Here is a 16,166-nt window from a genome sequence, read left to right as displayed (position 1 = left end):
TTCCCTCATCGCATTGGTCCGTTCAACTCTACTGACCCACTTTACCGCAGAGCACAAGGGCGAGAGACTGTGACACACATTTTCATGCAACTATGATTAACACAGAAGGCCGTTTATTCATTACGCTCATATCTATTCTACAGTGACCGCCGCATTACACCAGAACTCATTCATCATTCGAACACTCAAATACAGTTCGCTGAAGTTCCTGCCTGTAGAAATGGATAAATTGGCCCAGGGTGCACTATTATTATAAATGACCTTGTAAGATTCGCAATAAATTGATCAGTTTACTTCAGAACGTGTGATCCATACATAAACAAGATTCTAATCTCACTTGTGATTACACAGTATTTAAAGCTATACTGAGAGACTACAACTCGTGGTAAAACACAACAGGTGCAAGCATAACTTCCTCTGGATCTCCAAGAAAAATGTTGAGAAATGAAAAAGACGTGTCAGTTAGCTTGCATTGTCAGCTTCTGGTTTTTCCTGGTTTTCTTGTTTTTGTGGAAGAGTCCATCCTGAAGCACACATACACTACTCACCCCTCAGAATAACACTGACATTACTGTTCAACAATACCTAATATGGAGTTTTATAGCATTTCGCTTCAAGACAAAGAGTAAAAACATTGTAAGAATCATGACAGTTTGTTTAAATAGGCTCATGGAATGATTCTCTCAATGTGTGTGTGTGTGTGTGTGTGTGTGTGTGTTTGTGTACCAGTGTGTGTGTGTGTGTGTGTTTGTTTTTCTATCCCGATGGGGACTTCAACCTGAATAACTTACTCATGGGGACTCGTGTCACCGTGGGGACCTAAATTGAGGTCCCCATGAGGAAACAAGGTTATATTTAAATCATAATGAGTTTTTGTGAAAATACAAAAATGCAGAAAGTTTTCTGTGATGGGTAGGTTTAGGGGTTGGGTTAGCAGAAGGGGACATAATATACAGTTTGAACAGTATAAAAACCATTATGTCTATGGAGAGTCCCCACAAAGATAGCGAACCAGACATGTGTGTGTAGTCCAGGTATGGGAACAAAAAGTCCCCACAAAGCTGGCAATATCCAAAATCCTTGTTCTCGTTTTCCCATGAGGAAAACGGCTTATTCGTCATACAAGTGATTTTTTTTTTGGTGAAAATGTACAAATGCAGAAAGTTTTCTGTGATGGATAGGTTTAGGGGATAGAATACAGTTTGTACAGTATGAAAAAATCATTATGTCTATCATTAGAAAGTCCCCATAAAACATGGAAACCAAACATTCATAGCAAAACAAATCACTGACGAGTGGTCTATTCCCAACAAGAGTGAAACAAATATTCATAATATTATATAATAATATAATAAAAAAAAATAAAAAAAAATAAAAAAATCACTCCTGATGGCAATTATGGCATTAATAAATAACCAAACTAATTGGCACCAAATATGGTTCTGCACAAGTAACCCAAATCTTATATCACACTGGCCAGTAAGTTTCCAACATTAGATAAATAAAAAACAAAAAAATCAGCACATTACCAGCAGTGTGAATATCCCGAGATCATACTGAGATCATTCAGATGGAACCAAAATATCCTTAACAAACTAGTCCTTGGACAAATGTGCTCATTTAGGTAAAATTCATGAAAACAGGACAGCTCCCTGAAGAAACCTTCATCTTTAATTAATATGGTAGAGTCCAGATGGAGTTAACTGCTCTTTCAGACCTGAAAATACATTCAAATTTCACCATCGAGTCACTCTAATATTAATAATCCAGTATTTTATTTAATCTCAGATGCTTTATTAAACGCACTTTGACCTTCTTATAGGCAGATGACATTCGAGGTCATGGTTAAATCAGAACAACCCACCCCTGAGGAATAACAAAGCAGAGCAGACTTGGTTACTTTTTATTTCCAGGAGCTACTTATGTGCACATGCACTCGATTGAACTACAGCACCATAAAACTCAACCTCGGATAACATCACATTTGTTTACAGCAACAGCACAATCTTCATCCAATAAAAAAGCATTTCATGCCCCTCTTAGAGAACCAGCTTGGTATCTAATATACATGTGGGGTCTGTTTATCTGTGACAGCTGCATAAGCCTGCGCTAATTTCCCAACCTATAGCAAGCCAAGACATCTGCACCAAATGCTCGCTTGGCTCAAATCAAACTGCTGACCTAGCATAGGGTGGAGTTTGTTATGGGAGCTGTGTGAGCCTTAAAAATAAGAAGAGCGCTCCTAGTTTCCTATACTGCAGTCAATGGATTGGCATTGCAGATAGTAGTACAGTTTGTTAAATATGTCATACTGTCTTAAGGTTCTAGCCAGTCATGTCTAATTTTTCATAAAAAAATGCATTTTTTTAATGTTTCATCAGCAGAGCGATCAACACCCATGGATAAAACAATACATCATGCTGAATGGATTGCACTTCTATCCCTGACAGCCTTGTTTTCCAACAAGGAGATGGAAAATTTAAGGGTTGGCCACCAAACAAAGCTTGAGAGGCAAAATATGAAACCAAAATGAACATTATTACCTTTCTTAATACATGTTCCTGTGCCTGGGCAGACTAAAGAAGTGATTTACTACATCACTATGAAGTGATTTAAACATTTCACAACGATCTATGAAGAAAACAATTGATTGTTGTGTTCTAGCTACTAAGTGAATCAATCACTATTGCCACACACATTCACAAATATTGGTATTATAAATATATACTACTGTTCAAAAGTTTGGGATCTGTAAGAATTAATTTTATATTCCACAACTAATATGCTGATTTGGTGCTCTGGAAAAAATGTCTTATTGTTATCATCAATGTTGAAAACAGTTGTACAGCTAATTTTTGTGGAAACCGTGATGTGTGTTTTCCAGGAGTCTTTGATGAATAAAAATCACTTTTTATCACTTTTGATGTTACATTCTTTCATAATATAAAATCTTACTGACCCCAAACTTTTGAACTGTAGTGTATGTAGTTACGCACAAACAGAATATTGATTACTTAATTTCCAAACTTTTCCTCCACATTAGAAGAGTGACAAGTTATTGCAAGTGAGAGTTAAAGGGATACTCCAACCAAAAATGAAAATCCTGTCACCATTTTCTCACCCTCAAGTTATTGCAAACCTGTATGAGTTTCTTTCTTCTGCTGAACACAAAGGAAGATATTTTGAAGAACGATTGGAACCAAACAGTTGTTTGGCACCATTGACTTCCATAGTAGAAAAAATATATACTATGGAAGTCAATGGTGCCAAAGTTCCAATCGTCTTACAAAATATCTTCCTTTGTGTTCAGCAGAAGAAAGAAACTCATACAGGTTTGCAACAACTTGAGGGTGAGTAAATTATGACAGAATTTAAATTTTTGGGTGGAGTCTCCCTTTAATAATTTAGTTCAGAGCACTAGAGTTTAACGAGTTAATCAGATTACAAGCACCATGTGATGGAAGAGAGGAAGGTTTTTCTTCTTTATACTATACATAGGCAGCATTGGTGGAGTACCACTGACTAAAGCGTGGTAGAGTAACGCTTTAGAACTAGGGCTTTTCGATTATGGCAAAAATCATAATCACGATTATTGGTGGGCGATACGATCAAAGTCTTATTTCAAGATACGAGTAATTTTAAATATCAGTGAAATTTCACAATTATCGATACTTTAGCAAAAACTAATGTTAGGTTAACTTTAGTAAAAAAAACAATTCCTCAAAATAAATACTTAAGACAAATAAACAGTCAGCAATATAAAAGAACAAATAAACTAATTACAAACTAAACTGACAAATAAATAAACCAGAACATAAGTACAAATTAAATAAACAGTGTTTTAAAGGTGCTGTATGTAACTTTTTCACTCCTCTAAAGCATAAAAATACCACAATATGTTTGCAGATATTTAGGAAAAGTTCACACACTCGTTTCTCTGTAAAACACTTCTATAGCCAGTTATTTTACTTATTGTTTTACACGTTCCGTGTTGTCAGTCGGTTTTTGTTTTGGTCTGTGTGATCTCGCCCACTGCCAGTTCACCCAATAGAATTTCGACACCCCGGGATGCCAGTTAGAAGGAAACACAGCGTATTGCAGCCAGCAAACAAACTGGGTCAGAGATTACAGATTCCACACAACCTAAAAAGCCTCGGTATCATCTAAAAATCTCAATGAACGAAAGTATATTAAAACGCGTATAAATCAACTCATCAACTGACGAGGAGTAAGTCTCCTCGGCAACAAATTGCACTCGTTCCTGTAGCGTGTCCTTAATAGAGGCCTGCATTTCAGCCCGAGCCCGACGGGCCCCGACTTATTTATGCTCCTAGGGCCGGGCTTCGGGCCAATTTTCACGTCATAGTTCACACGCGGGCCGGGCCTCGGGCCTGTTTTAGGCTTATCTTTTTTATAGCCTATTTTAGACATTAGTTAAAATAAAACATGAGAAGATGACGATTGAAAAGCAAACATAGAAAGACGTTTTATAACCTATCACACTGACATAAGACTGACACATGACAGTCTCATGCTCATGCTCACGCTCACGCACACACACACACACACACAGGTTTCCCGGCGGCGCGATCTGAGATTCGCGCGACCGGCTCGTTCTAGTGTCCCGCTATGGTAGCGAGCGTGACTTCAGCGCAGCTGGAAAAAGTACGACTGGATTAAAACCTTCCACTGTGGATGCTGTGCTTTTTCTTCACGATGCTCTGAGACTGTTCTTAGCCATGTTAGGAGGAGGTTGTTTTTTGTTTGATTGGACTTTATTTTCATGAGTCTGTTGGAAACTATTGGAAATGGCCATGTTCTGTAGTGAAGACTTGATTTTTGAGGTAAGATAACCTGCATGTTTGTTTTTAATGTAATTTATTTGATTTGTTTAGATTGCATTCTCTGTATTGTAGCCTATATTATAAATTCATTTAGTTTGCGAGCGCTGTTGCGACTGAGCAGCAGAGCAGTTTGCCTCAGCTTTTCAAAAATGACAATAAACGTTTAAACTAACGTTAACTGTCTGTGTGATATGCTTAAGTTGTTTTATATCTATGGATTTTATTGTAGCCAAGTAAAGTGTTGATTTGAGAGGCTATAAATCAATCAATGGATCAAACATGTTTAACTCGCTGTCGGCTGCTTGGTCGTCATAAATTTTGTTTTTTGTTTTTTCTTAATTAACTTTATAAAGAAATGAAAATAAACCTACCGGTAAATACTTTGCCATTGAAAACAAAATATATCTGGTTTACTGACTGCAACATAGGTCAGGCTGTTTATATATATATATATTTTTTTTTTTTTACGGGCTCGGGTCGGACTCGGGCTGATCATTCTGATGAGCTGTCGGACACGGGCCGGGCTAGGGCCTGAGCGTCTCGGGGCAGGGCCGGGCTAGGGCCTAGATTTGAGGCCCGTGCAGGGCTCTAGTCCTTAAACTGGCGACCCACATGAGCGTCGAGTCTGAGGAGGAGGGGGCGGGGGAAGCAGCGATCTCCGATATTTTGAATTTGGACTGCAGTGCCCATTTCGACCACTAGCTGTCATTTTTACAGACTGCTCCTTTAAGTTTTTCAGGAGGCTGTACTAGCAGTGGTAATCATATAAGTAATAGCCTTCAACAACAAAAACTTAATAATCAAATGTGAAATTAACACTGCATAGTCTTACTGTACATCAAATATTGATTAATCCTTATTAAAGCGAAGTTATTCAGTCAAAATCAGTAAATGATTTTCCATTGTCATTTGTTGTTTGATTAACATTAATGACAGGAATATTATGCTGCTGTCACTTTAAAATCTATGCATGGATCCAATATAATGTTACACACGTATTTCTTTCTCAACTGTGTATGTTTACTTAAGACATAACCCATCGTGTTTACACGAATACTCTCCAAAAAGGCATTTTGACATTTTTTCTGTGTACGCGTTTAAGCGCGAATCCGAAGCCCATTTGCTTATCCGCGTTTGGCTCCGACTCGGAGTGCGCACACAAAAAGCCAACTGGGAAACAGTATCTCTTTTGCGGCTTCATGGGCTTTTAATATCAAATATCACTGTTTAATATCAAACACGTCCCACAGTTTAGCAACAGCGAACTGCATTTTACAACACTCACTTATTTTGCTGATTTGGAACTGTAATCCATTCCATTTAATCTATGAAAAGTGAAATAAATAATAATCTATAAATTATATTTTTAATATCGGTTTCATCAGATTGTCTTGATAATGTGTTCTGCCTTTGATGACTTTACAAAAGATACTCTAGAACTGTAAAGTGATGATATCACAAGATAACTGTATGATAAGCCTTATCCATACACCATGGCATAACATGACGCTCCAAGGTATTTTTAAACAATACTGTTGTATTGCTATGGTACAAAAAAATGTGAGTGGAACACTTGGAATAATGCAGAGTGGAAGAATGTAAATCACAAGGCCAAGTGCACAAGATAAATAAATAAAACATGCCAAAGAAATTATTTTTGGCCATTGCTCTATTCCAATCCATTTGGATGGCAAACATATCCTAAAATCAAGCTGCATTCATGATTTGGAGAGAGAACCGAACACCTACAGGATGTTTTGAGAGCTGAAATGTTTGTAGCCCTCAGTATGTTATAGGCCCTGTCTGAAGCACACACTCAAAAATCCTCTTTCAGATCCAGAACTTCCTGTTTGTACCACACCTAATTTCCCTCGGAGAACACTCATTTGTTATCAGACTGTTATCTCTCTCCTTTTCCTCTCTGTAGTCTCTTGGTGGCCAATAGGAAAATCCTCCATAGGTCTTCTTGAACGAAGATATTCACACGACTCTGTCTTTAGCAATGTGCTACAAATCGAACCAACTTTATGTGACTACCTCCAAGGTGAGATCTGACTCACCGTCATAGATCATCATTCCATTGACAACATTCATATAGCCTTGTTATTTAAGTGTGCGTCACATAAAACTGCTAAAAAATGTCTATCGTATAAAACTGAGTTACTCACCCGGCTGGGTAGGCAACCAGTCCTGAGTGTGGATCACATGCCAAAGCACGACTCCCAGCGGAAGTGATTCCCAGAACTTTCTCCAACGTCACCTGTGGAATTACATGGAAAATGAGAAATAACTAAAGTTATGATGTGCATTACAAGATCTGTAAAGTTACAAGAGTCTTTAAATGTCACACAACGTGAACTAATAACTCAATAATAATAACCCAATCTCACGGGAAAACATAACTATTTTACGAGGTGGCGATTTCATATGAATTCTGCGAGTTGTACTTTACTTTAATTTATTTGTTTGCGGGGCAGTGCACATTAAAAAACAGAGATGTAAATGTGCCAGAATTAAACAAACGCTATTTTTCATCAGACCCTCGACAGAATGTTAAAAAGTCACCCTAAAAACAATCTTATATTAATACACACACAAAAGAGAAGAAAACATAAAAAACAACATTCACATTATCAAATAAAAAAATACAAGTACATGATTCTGGAAATCAGGCTAAAATACACTAACAGAAAATTGTCTAAACAACATATACGAAAATGTATTATTATTAAAAAATTGAGCATGAAGTTCCCCTAACCCCACCACTAAACACATAAATGACAAAGTACAAATTCAAACAAATTAGCCATCAATTCGCCAAAATATAAAATAGTTACGAATCGCCATTAGATTGTGTTGAATAAAATGATATCATTATTTGAATGATGAAATATAGCCTAGGCTAAATAAAAATTAAACATCTAAACAAAGGACAAATCACAAATACAGTTTAAGCAAAATGTCAGTTAAATTACATAACTTTTCCATAATTATATTACAACAACATTCAGAGTCAATGAATGACTGCAAATAAATTATGTGATTATAGTATAGACATCATATCTATTTAGCCAAGATGAGTTGGAAAATTACAGCAACAACACATTTACTTGAAGACCACTTATTAAAATTGTTGCACGACTTTGTTAGAGACCTAAGAGACTTTAAATGCGGGCAGAAAGAACCTTAGAGACTTTAAATGCACGCAGAATGAGTCTACTAAGCAATGCCCCAAAGTGGTGTTGTCATCTTAAAAAAATATTATGAGCTAGAAATTTTCCATGAGACTTTGTTAAAGGGACAGTTCACCCAAAAATGAAAATTCTTGGGTCATCATTTCCTCAGCCTCAAATTGTCCCAAACCTGTGTGAATGTTTTTTTCTGCTAAACACATTCTTCACAATATCTTCTTTTGTGTTCAACAGAAGAAAGAAATTCATACAGGTTTGGAACAACTTGGTGGTGAGTAAAAATAATGACAGAATTTACATTTTTGGGCGAACTATCCCTTTATATATGAACTACATAAACTCAAGGTGAAACATTGATTGAGGCAAATGAACAAATTCAAATATAAAATTCACGAATCTACAAACAGTAAACAGGCCATGTATCGTTTCAATAGCATTTCCATTACAGCGTCCATTACAACTGCATAAGCGCTATGCATACGCACGAGTAATAACATGCTTAAAATGCCAAAATTTGGTGAAACGGCCTGCAATTAGTTGTTTTATGATTCAAGATTGCATAACATCTGTATAAGATGAACACATAATAGTGTCATTCTAACAAAAATTAAGGTATGCACATGCACTAGGTGTTTAGTTTTCAACATTTTAAGTGCAATACAATACACCACATACAAATTCGCTTACTGAACATCTGCACCTGTCTGTTCAACATCTGAAACCTTTATTCTGTGCATTAAAACCTCTGCCAGACCACCTCTTCAAAGCAAGCATGGTCACATCCCAGCAGAGAACACTCTCACATCAATCACATGCCACTTTAAGTACAGGTCAATGGAGAAATGAGAGGAACAACACCTGGTTTATGAAGTAGTCTCCTCTAATTCTGCCATCTTAGACCATTGTCTTTCCATTTATTGCAGTTTTATCCTTCAAAAATGCAGGTTTCAAGAAGTCTATAAGGCAAGGTTGAAGATGCTACGTATGTACATTTATTATCCTACTGTAAGCTGAATGTAGCCCCAATGTACTACCACAATTTGTGCTGAACATGCCGATATAAAAAGCACTGTAATTGAGGTTGTTGCTTTGATTTATCATCTTTCCAAAGATGCTTTGACAGACCTCCATATATCCACTGTATATTAGTGCCTTAGAGTGCTGGAACAACAGAAAAATAACTAGTTTTCAAATGCATGCGGTTTTTAAGCCATTTCTCATTCAGCATCTCTCATGGGATATTTCTGGACCAACGGCTGTATCATGCACTTTTACCAGAAACTTTTTTGCAATCGCTATATGTCGAATCCTCAGAGAAAGGCAAAGACCTTGAGTCAGAAGTCAATGAACTGCACAGCACCTGGAGGAATGGTTTTGATTTCGATGCAGCGTGTAAACCTTCGAAAACAGAACCCAGTCTAAAAGCTGAACTGATATATGGTCTTACAAAATGCTCAGATCTCTTTGTTTGCCTCCAAAAATTCCTCTGACACCAGAGATTCCTCAACTGCTTTAGGCAGAGAGAGAGAGAGAGAGAGAGAGAGAGAGAGAGAGAGAGAGAGAGAGAGAGAGAGAGAGAGAGAGAGAGAGAGAGAGAGAGAGAAGAGAGAGAGAGAGAGAGAGAGAGAGAGAGAGAGAGAGAGAGAGAGAGAGAGGAGGGAGAGGGAGAGGGAGAGAGAGAGAGGAGAGAGAGAGAGAGAGAGAGAGAGAGAGAGAGAGAGAGAGAGAGAGAGAGAGAGAGAGAGAGATCTGCTCTTTTATACAGAACAAAGGCACCTTGACTGAGTCTTTTGCATAACACTTAAATGGTAGCATACAGTGATCACCACAAACTCTGATAGTACCACTCTAATTATGTTTTTTTTTTATGATGAATTGCATGCTTAATGCATGAAATGGATGTAGTTGGGGCCCATTATTTGCAGAAGATGTCTTCTCTGATCAATGCAATATTAAACTAGTCTTTATAATATTGCAGTGCTTTGCAAACATTCAGTAACATATATTTTTTAAATTGCTTATTATATTCTGGTCCTACAATAGCCTTGGGTGCCTCCATTGTAAGAGTATGTAATTTTGTCACAAAATTCGCCACTGGCCGAAAGAAAAGCATACATCTGATCACATAGAGAGGTAATAGAGGAGGTAAAATCTCCTCCACAAACCACACAGTCTGAGGTATCGTTCAATTCTGTAGCACAAACAGTGAAGTTTAATATGTTAGTTATGGGCATAACTCTAAAGTTGAGCAATAACCTCAGACAACACCAAAATACAGACTAGTGGAACATTCCATATAGATATGGATTTGGTTACTAAACATGTGGTAGTGCGAACAACAGTGTTTAATTTATGAGCAACAAATCATATGCAGCTTAAGTCTCAGAGTAATTTAAGGCATTCATCTCAGTTGCAAACGGTCTCAACAATCACACAGTCACAGGGACTCCTGTGTATGAAAGGGAAGTACAGTCAGTCACCCAAGGGTCTGCAGCAGTAAACAGGCCATCTGAATGGAATGCAACAGTCAGGGATGATGATTGCTGCGATTCAATAATAGTTACAGTTACAATAACAAGAGCAAAAGAACAGTTCACAGATTTACAGCAGAATAAGGATGAATGCTAAAAGAATAGCCTAATAAATATATCTTATACATTGCACACTTGTATGTTAGAGATGCCGTGCATACAAAGCGTTTAGTTTGAAACACAGACATGTTTAGAGTTTGAGTTGGTAAACCTAGAAGTATCTAAATCCATAAATCCATATCTCCTGGCATCCTATCCTAGCGCATATTTGTGCATTATATTTACACAACATGCATTGTACCATTGCTTTAAATTATTATAATATAATTATTTTTAAAAATGTGTCCTAAAAATGAATCTCTAAACTGAAAAAGCACCCAATATTATATTATACTGACTGTTTAAAACCGAGGAGTGATTAAGGTTACTGTAAATCCCAATGCATATTTGTGCAATTTATTACCAATGCTTGAAAATTAATTCAGTGCAATGCAATTTATTATATTATTGTGCATTATATTTCCCAGCATGAGTTTAACAGGGATTGAAATGATTTGTGACATGTGGCAAATATAGGTCAGTGCATTTTACAGCCTTCTTACTGTTGCATTGTACTGACAGAGCCACAATATGCCTTTGTAAAGTTTACATAACAAACCCTGGAAAAAATCTGACATATTAGTGTCAATTCACTGACGCCTTGCATTAAACTGCAGAAAATCACAGCGATACATGATATGATACATTTACAGGCAACTGCAGATACAGATTCCACACATGCTCCGTGTCATACAGTAAACGCACTGTACCTTATTACTGAGATTCTCTTTGTTGATCCCAGCTTTACTTCTTCTCAATTTGATGGAAGGCGACCGGAGCAGATTTTTAAGGCGACTTTTGATAGTTGTATTTTCCACTGTCATCTTGATTTGGTGTGCTCTTGAATCAACGTTTCCCAACAAACAAGCGGAAGCCCTTCGCTCTACTGTCACAGCTGATGATCAATTAAAAGATACGCGTTTAAAGTAAGCCATGGTCTGATCATAGCCTTTTATTTCAGAATACTAAACCAATCCACCGGAACCGTCATCGCGATAAATCCAGTGTGGTTGTCCTGCCGGTGAGAGACGCGCTCCTCTCTAACGTCCATTTGTTAAAATGGACCATGTTTCGTGTCGAGAGTCAGCAGTTTGACGGTCTGAAAGCTCCGCGAATCACCTCCAGCCGTGATACCTTCACCGGTACAGTGTGTGTATTTACAAATCCTACTACTGTAAAGGCCAGGCTCATGAATATTAATTATAGAATGCGAGTTTGTTCTGTCACTTTTATGATTGGCTGAAACGCTGACGTCGGGAAGCGGACGCTAGGCAACTGGCCAATTAACGACTTTGCTATGGGGAAATGCTTGACCTCTTAATATTAATGAGATGACGTGCCTTGAAACCCATAGTTGAAACCCCGGGAAGGTTACGAATTAACGCGTGCTTGACCTAATTAATATTAAGATGAGCCTTAGCCATAGTATACATTATTACGCATGCACACATTACTACTAGGTGGATTATACTGCTTATACGGGCGGTTGTGTGACACTGCAGTGTTTCCCTATGGTGTAGACAATTAGTTTACTTAAGGCAAAGTGTTTATTTTGATGTTTGCAAATAATAGGACAAATAGTAGAACAGAGAACTGTGGCATTGCGCCAGATGGGAAATCCAGTTTAAAATTATAACTGCGTTTTAGAACATGGGTAGCTGGTCCAAGACCAAATTTACCAGTATCCTACTACCTGCTGGCAATACCGGGCAGATTTGCATTTTACAGCAATGGTTCCAATGTAAAGACGGCACTGCATGATTGCAATTCTCCAGTCTAGACCGAATGCCATTCTGTGATCCCATGTAGCTTTCAATGGACATGGAACTTCGTAATATACATTTTCCAAGTACTCTGAAGGAAAGACAACACAGAGATGTCATAAACCTCCCTGCATGGCGAACAAGGAAGGGTATTTATTGCCGGAAAATAGAGATTTTTGACGAAGAACGAATTCAGCCTGGTGTGGCATTCAGACTGAAAATAGCAGTAATTGCATGACAAAAGCAACCGTTTAAAAATAATTTATCGCTTCATTACCTAAACATTTGTTGTAAAAAAAAAGTCTCAACTGAATCTCAAATGTTAACTTCAATGTAATTTAGTGTTAACATGAAGAATTTGGAATGAATTATTGTGTAGCCTATACCTATTTTTTTCCACATCAAGTCTGCCATCTAGTGATGCTAAGAAGTAGCCTACCTTTGGGTTTACTTTAGGTAATTTGTGTTTTATTAAACTGTGAACTCAACCTGACTAGCACATACTGTATGGCCGACTTTAGAACAGTTTCAATTTAGATTAATAACTCATTTGAAACGGAGTCAGACATACACAGATACAAAATAGATTATTTCCTTGCTTTGCCACAAAGTCATACATCTTTTATTTATAACAAACTACATCAGCAAGAAAACATCTTACATTTATAGTTATATTAAAGACATTAAATACATCAACTCACAATTGTGCAACTAGATATTTCTGGGTGGTCTTTAAAATATAATTTTATAATTTTTTTATTATTCTGCATTATTTCCGTTCTGTTTTTGGAACCATGAAGTTGGATCACACTGGTAGGTTCATCTGAAGGCCTTCCCAAATCTTGTTTCTTACTTACCTGTAAGAACTTTCTAGCCCAGTTTCCCAACACAACCATAGGAGAAAGTTCACCATGTCCACGCTGCATATGGAAAATTAAAGGATCAAGACATGCATTGAGACAGTACAGTATTTGAGAGACTTCAGAGAGCAGGTTCACCACCCATACAACCCAACAAGCATTTTTGCAGTGATCCAAAGTGAAGAAAATTATACAGGCAATGATATAAAGCAGCTGTCCTGGCACCCAACACACCAGGAAGTTGGCAATGAAAAGGGCAATTAGCCAGATGGTCTTGTCCAGGCCTTGCATGTTGCCTTGGCCCCACTGCTGCCTTGACTGCTTCATCCTGGAAATGATCTTCACATAGGCAGGAATGATAAGGAGCAGTGGGACAGAAACCTGAATGGAGTAGTAGGACATGAGATTGTAGGTTGCTTCAGTGGTCCTGAACTTCGAGATCACCACCACTCCACACACATGGATGCCATCCTTCCTGACCGAATAGAAAATGTTAGGATAACTGAAGTAGATAAAGAGGGCAGTGATGGCCCAGAGTAGAAGCGAAACCAGTGCAGTGTTCCGAGGGGTGCGGATCATCCTGGACTCCAGAGGGAAGACGATTGCAAGGAAGCGGTCGCTGCTTATGGCGCAGATGAACATGGTACTAGACGTCAACCCGACAAAGTATAGGATTTTCACCACAATGCAGAGCGAACGGCCAATTTTCCAGTGGTAGTCAGAGCTAACGTAAACAGCCCAGGGTCCCATAGAGGCCAAATAGGCAAGGTCACACAGAGCTAGGTTCAGTACACCAATGGACCCAATACTCCAAGGATGGGATGGCCGCAGACAAGCCCAGAGGCTCCATAGATTTCCAATTGTTCCAAGGATTGAAAGCATGTAAAAGACAAAAGGTATCAAGTTGGTGGCATACTTGCGGTTGGAGGGACAGTCCATGTGTGGAACCAAAGGAAGGGCCATATCATTGGAGTTGGTGCAGTTCTCTGTCCAATTGTTTACTGCTGACATTTCTTATGCTTAGTCTATATTCTGTTAAAAAGAAAGAGGCAAAATTAGTTACCTATCCCTTGTAACTAAATTCTTAACTATCCAACCATGATCCCTCCTGGAAATAGATCGGTAATTGCTCTTGGGACTTGCGAGCAAGGTAAAAACCATTAGTAGATAACCTACAATTACCTTGATAATTATTATGTAATTCTCTAAAGTCTGTATCAAATGTCAAATGAAACACTTCAGAGTCTTCAAGGTATGTTTTTGGACAACAGACGGACTCATCGACCTGGGCTGTTCCCCAAAAGCATCGTAAGCCTTAGTAGATCAAAATATAGATTAATATTTTGAGTATTAATATATTTGCTGATAACCATGCCCACACACGTTTTAACTTGAGCATGTTCATTTACATCTCATTTGTCTTTTGTATTAAATATCAGAATTTGGCCAAATGCTAATTGTTAAGACTAAAACAACACTTTAATAAAAAAATGCATGATCTCAGAAAAGCCCATTTTAGACTAAGCAATCAAAAATAATAATATTCGCATCTTCGAGATTTTTAATTAACCACAATTCTCAGTCATTAAATGGATTAAAACGTTCACTTTCACACATTATGAGCACAATTTTATTGACTTAAAAAGACATATCCATCTCTTTTACAAAGGAGTTAAGAGAGCACTGATTTATAGCATATAAAAAATAAGTATTTTAACAGACAGTTCGCAGACTAACAAAAAGAATACGTTTTACATATGTACAATAGCCAAATATGTTATACAAGCCAATATACAGACTTTAAACTAGCTAACTAATTTACAAAATAAACCAGTGTAACATAAAATATACAAATCTCATTTTATGAAGCCTTGTAGTTCCTATGTAGTTTTTCCTTTTCCAGTCTTGTCTAAATCTAACGCAAAACAATTGCATAGTGATGACTAAGCTCAAACTGAGGGATCCCTTGAAGTTATCCACCTCACTGGATGTGACAATAGCTTTAAAACCCCTTGAAATGCTTTAGACATTGTTAAATATGTTGCTGTTGAGGTGGGAAATATGGTGAAGCAAGTAGGGTTTCACAACTAAAACATTCAAAAGCCATAAACTGACTACTCAAATTTCACTGAAGACTTTCTAAACAAACAAAAAAAGGAAGAAAAAAAGTGGATAACTATATCCTTAATTTATTCCTAAATTCCTAATGCTAATTATATACCGTAGGTTGACTATTCCCTAAAACAAGAAACCTTTCTACGTCCCAATATGCATATATTAGAACCTTTTGAAAGGCACTCAACATATGTATACAAGCTAGCTTTTCTGTAACAAGAACATAGACTGTTTGTAGGGAACTTAACATCTATTATTGCTTTAACATGTATTCATGTGATGTGTTTAATAGACAGTGGTTTGTTTCAGAGAGATGGAAAGACAATAACATTTGTGTAATCTTATTAGCAGACACTCACAGATGAAACGGCTTTACTGTTAAAAGTCACTAGGCAAATTCAATTATTCCTAAAAAGGTCACCTGGAAAACCAACCATAACCATCCCCCAAAATCCCCAGAGCAAACGATTACAATCAGCTTGACCTTCATGGTGCTACGGGAGAAACAATCCTATGTTTAAAGATTAAGTAAACTATTTATTTGTATTTTTTAATGAACTTCAATGGGAAAGAACCCAAATGCTCCAATATGGAGATTAGGATGAGTTAACAGCTTCTTTCACATCTATTGCCACAAAGAGTGGATACACAATCGCTAGCAAAATCGGAGAATACAGAGAATCTTGCTGGTCAAGTAGGTTGAGTATTGAAAAAAAAGTCAAAATCAACAAAACGTCTTTGGATATACCAGAGGCACAACAGG

General features: G+C 37.4%; 1 protein-coding gene across 2 annotated transcripts in view; it reads right to left on the bottom strand.

The window, feature by feature from the left end:
- mapkbp1 (mitogen-activated protein kinase binding protein 1) overlaps positions 1-11,820 on the bottom strand; it is a 54,717-nt gene extending 42,897 nt beyond the window's left edge. For both annotated transcript variants that reach the window (XM_056256126.1, XM_056256127.1), the window contains exons 1-2: positions 11,376-11,820; positions 7,013-7,104 (exon numbers count right to left, since the gene is read on the bottom strand). In XM_056256126.1, the coding sequence (XP_056112101.1) occupies positions 7,013-7,104; positions 11,376-11,489 (206 nt within the window). In that variant the 5' untranslated portion in view covers positions 11,490-11,820. The remainder of the gene's footprint in view (positions 1-7,012; positions 7,105-11,375) is intronic.
- Positions 11,821-16,166: the final 4,346 nt, after the last annotated feature.

Source organism: Rhinichthys klamathensis, unplaced genomic scaffold, assembly GCF_029890125.1.
Source record: "Rhinichthys klamathensis goyatoka isolate OS25496 unplaced genomic scaffold, OSU_Roscu_1.1 h1tg000123l_1, whole genome shotgun sequence".
Taxonomy (NCBI): Eukaryota; Metazoa; Chordata; class Actinopteri; order Cypriniformes; family Leuciscidae; genus Rhinichthys; species Rhinichthys klamathensis.
The sequence above is the reverse complement of the archived record's forward strand: the minus strand, read 5'-3'. Positions and strand labels throughout refer to the sequence as shown.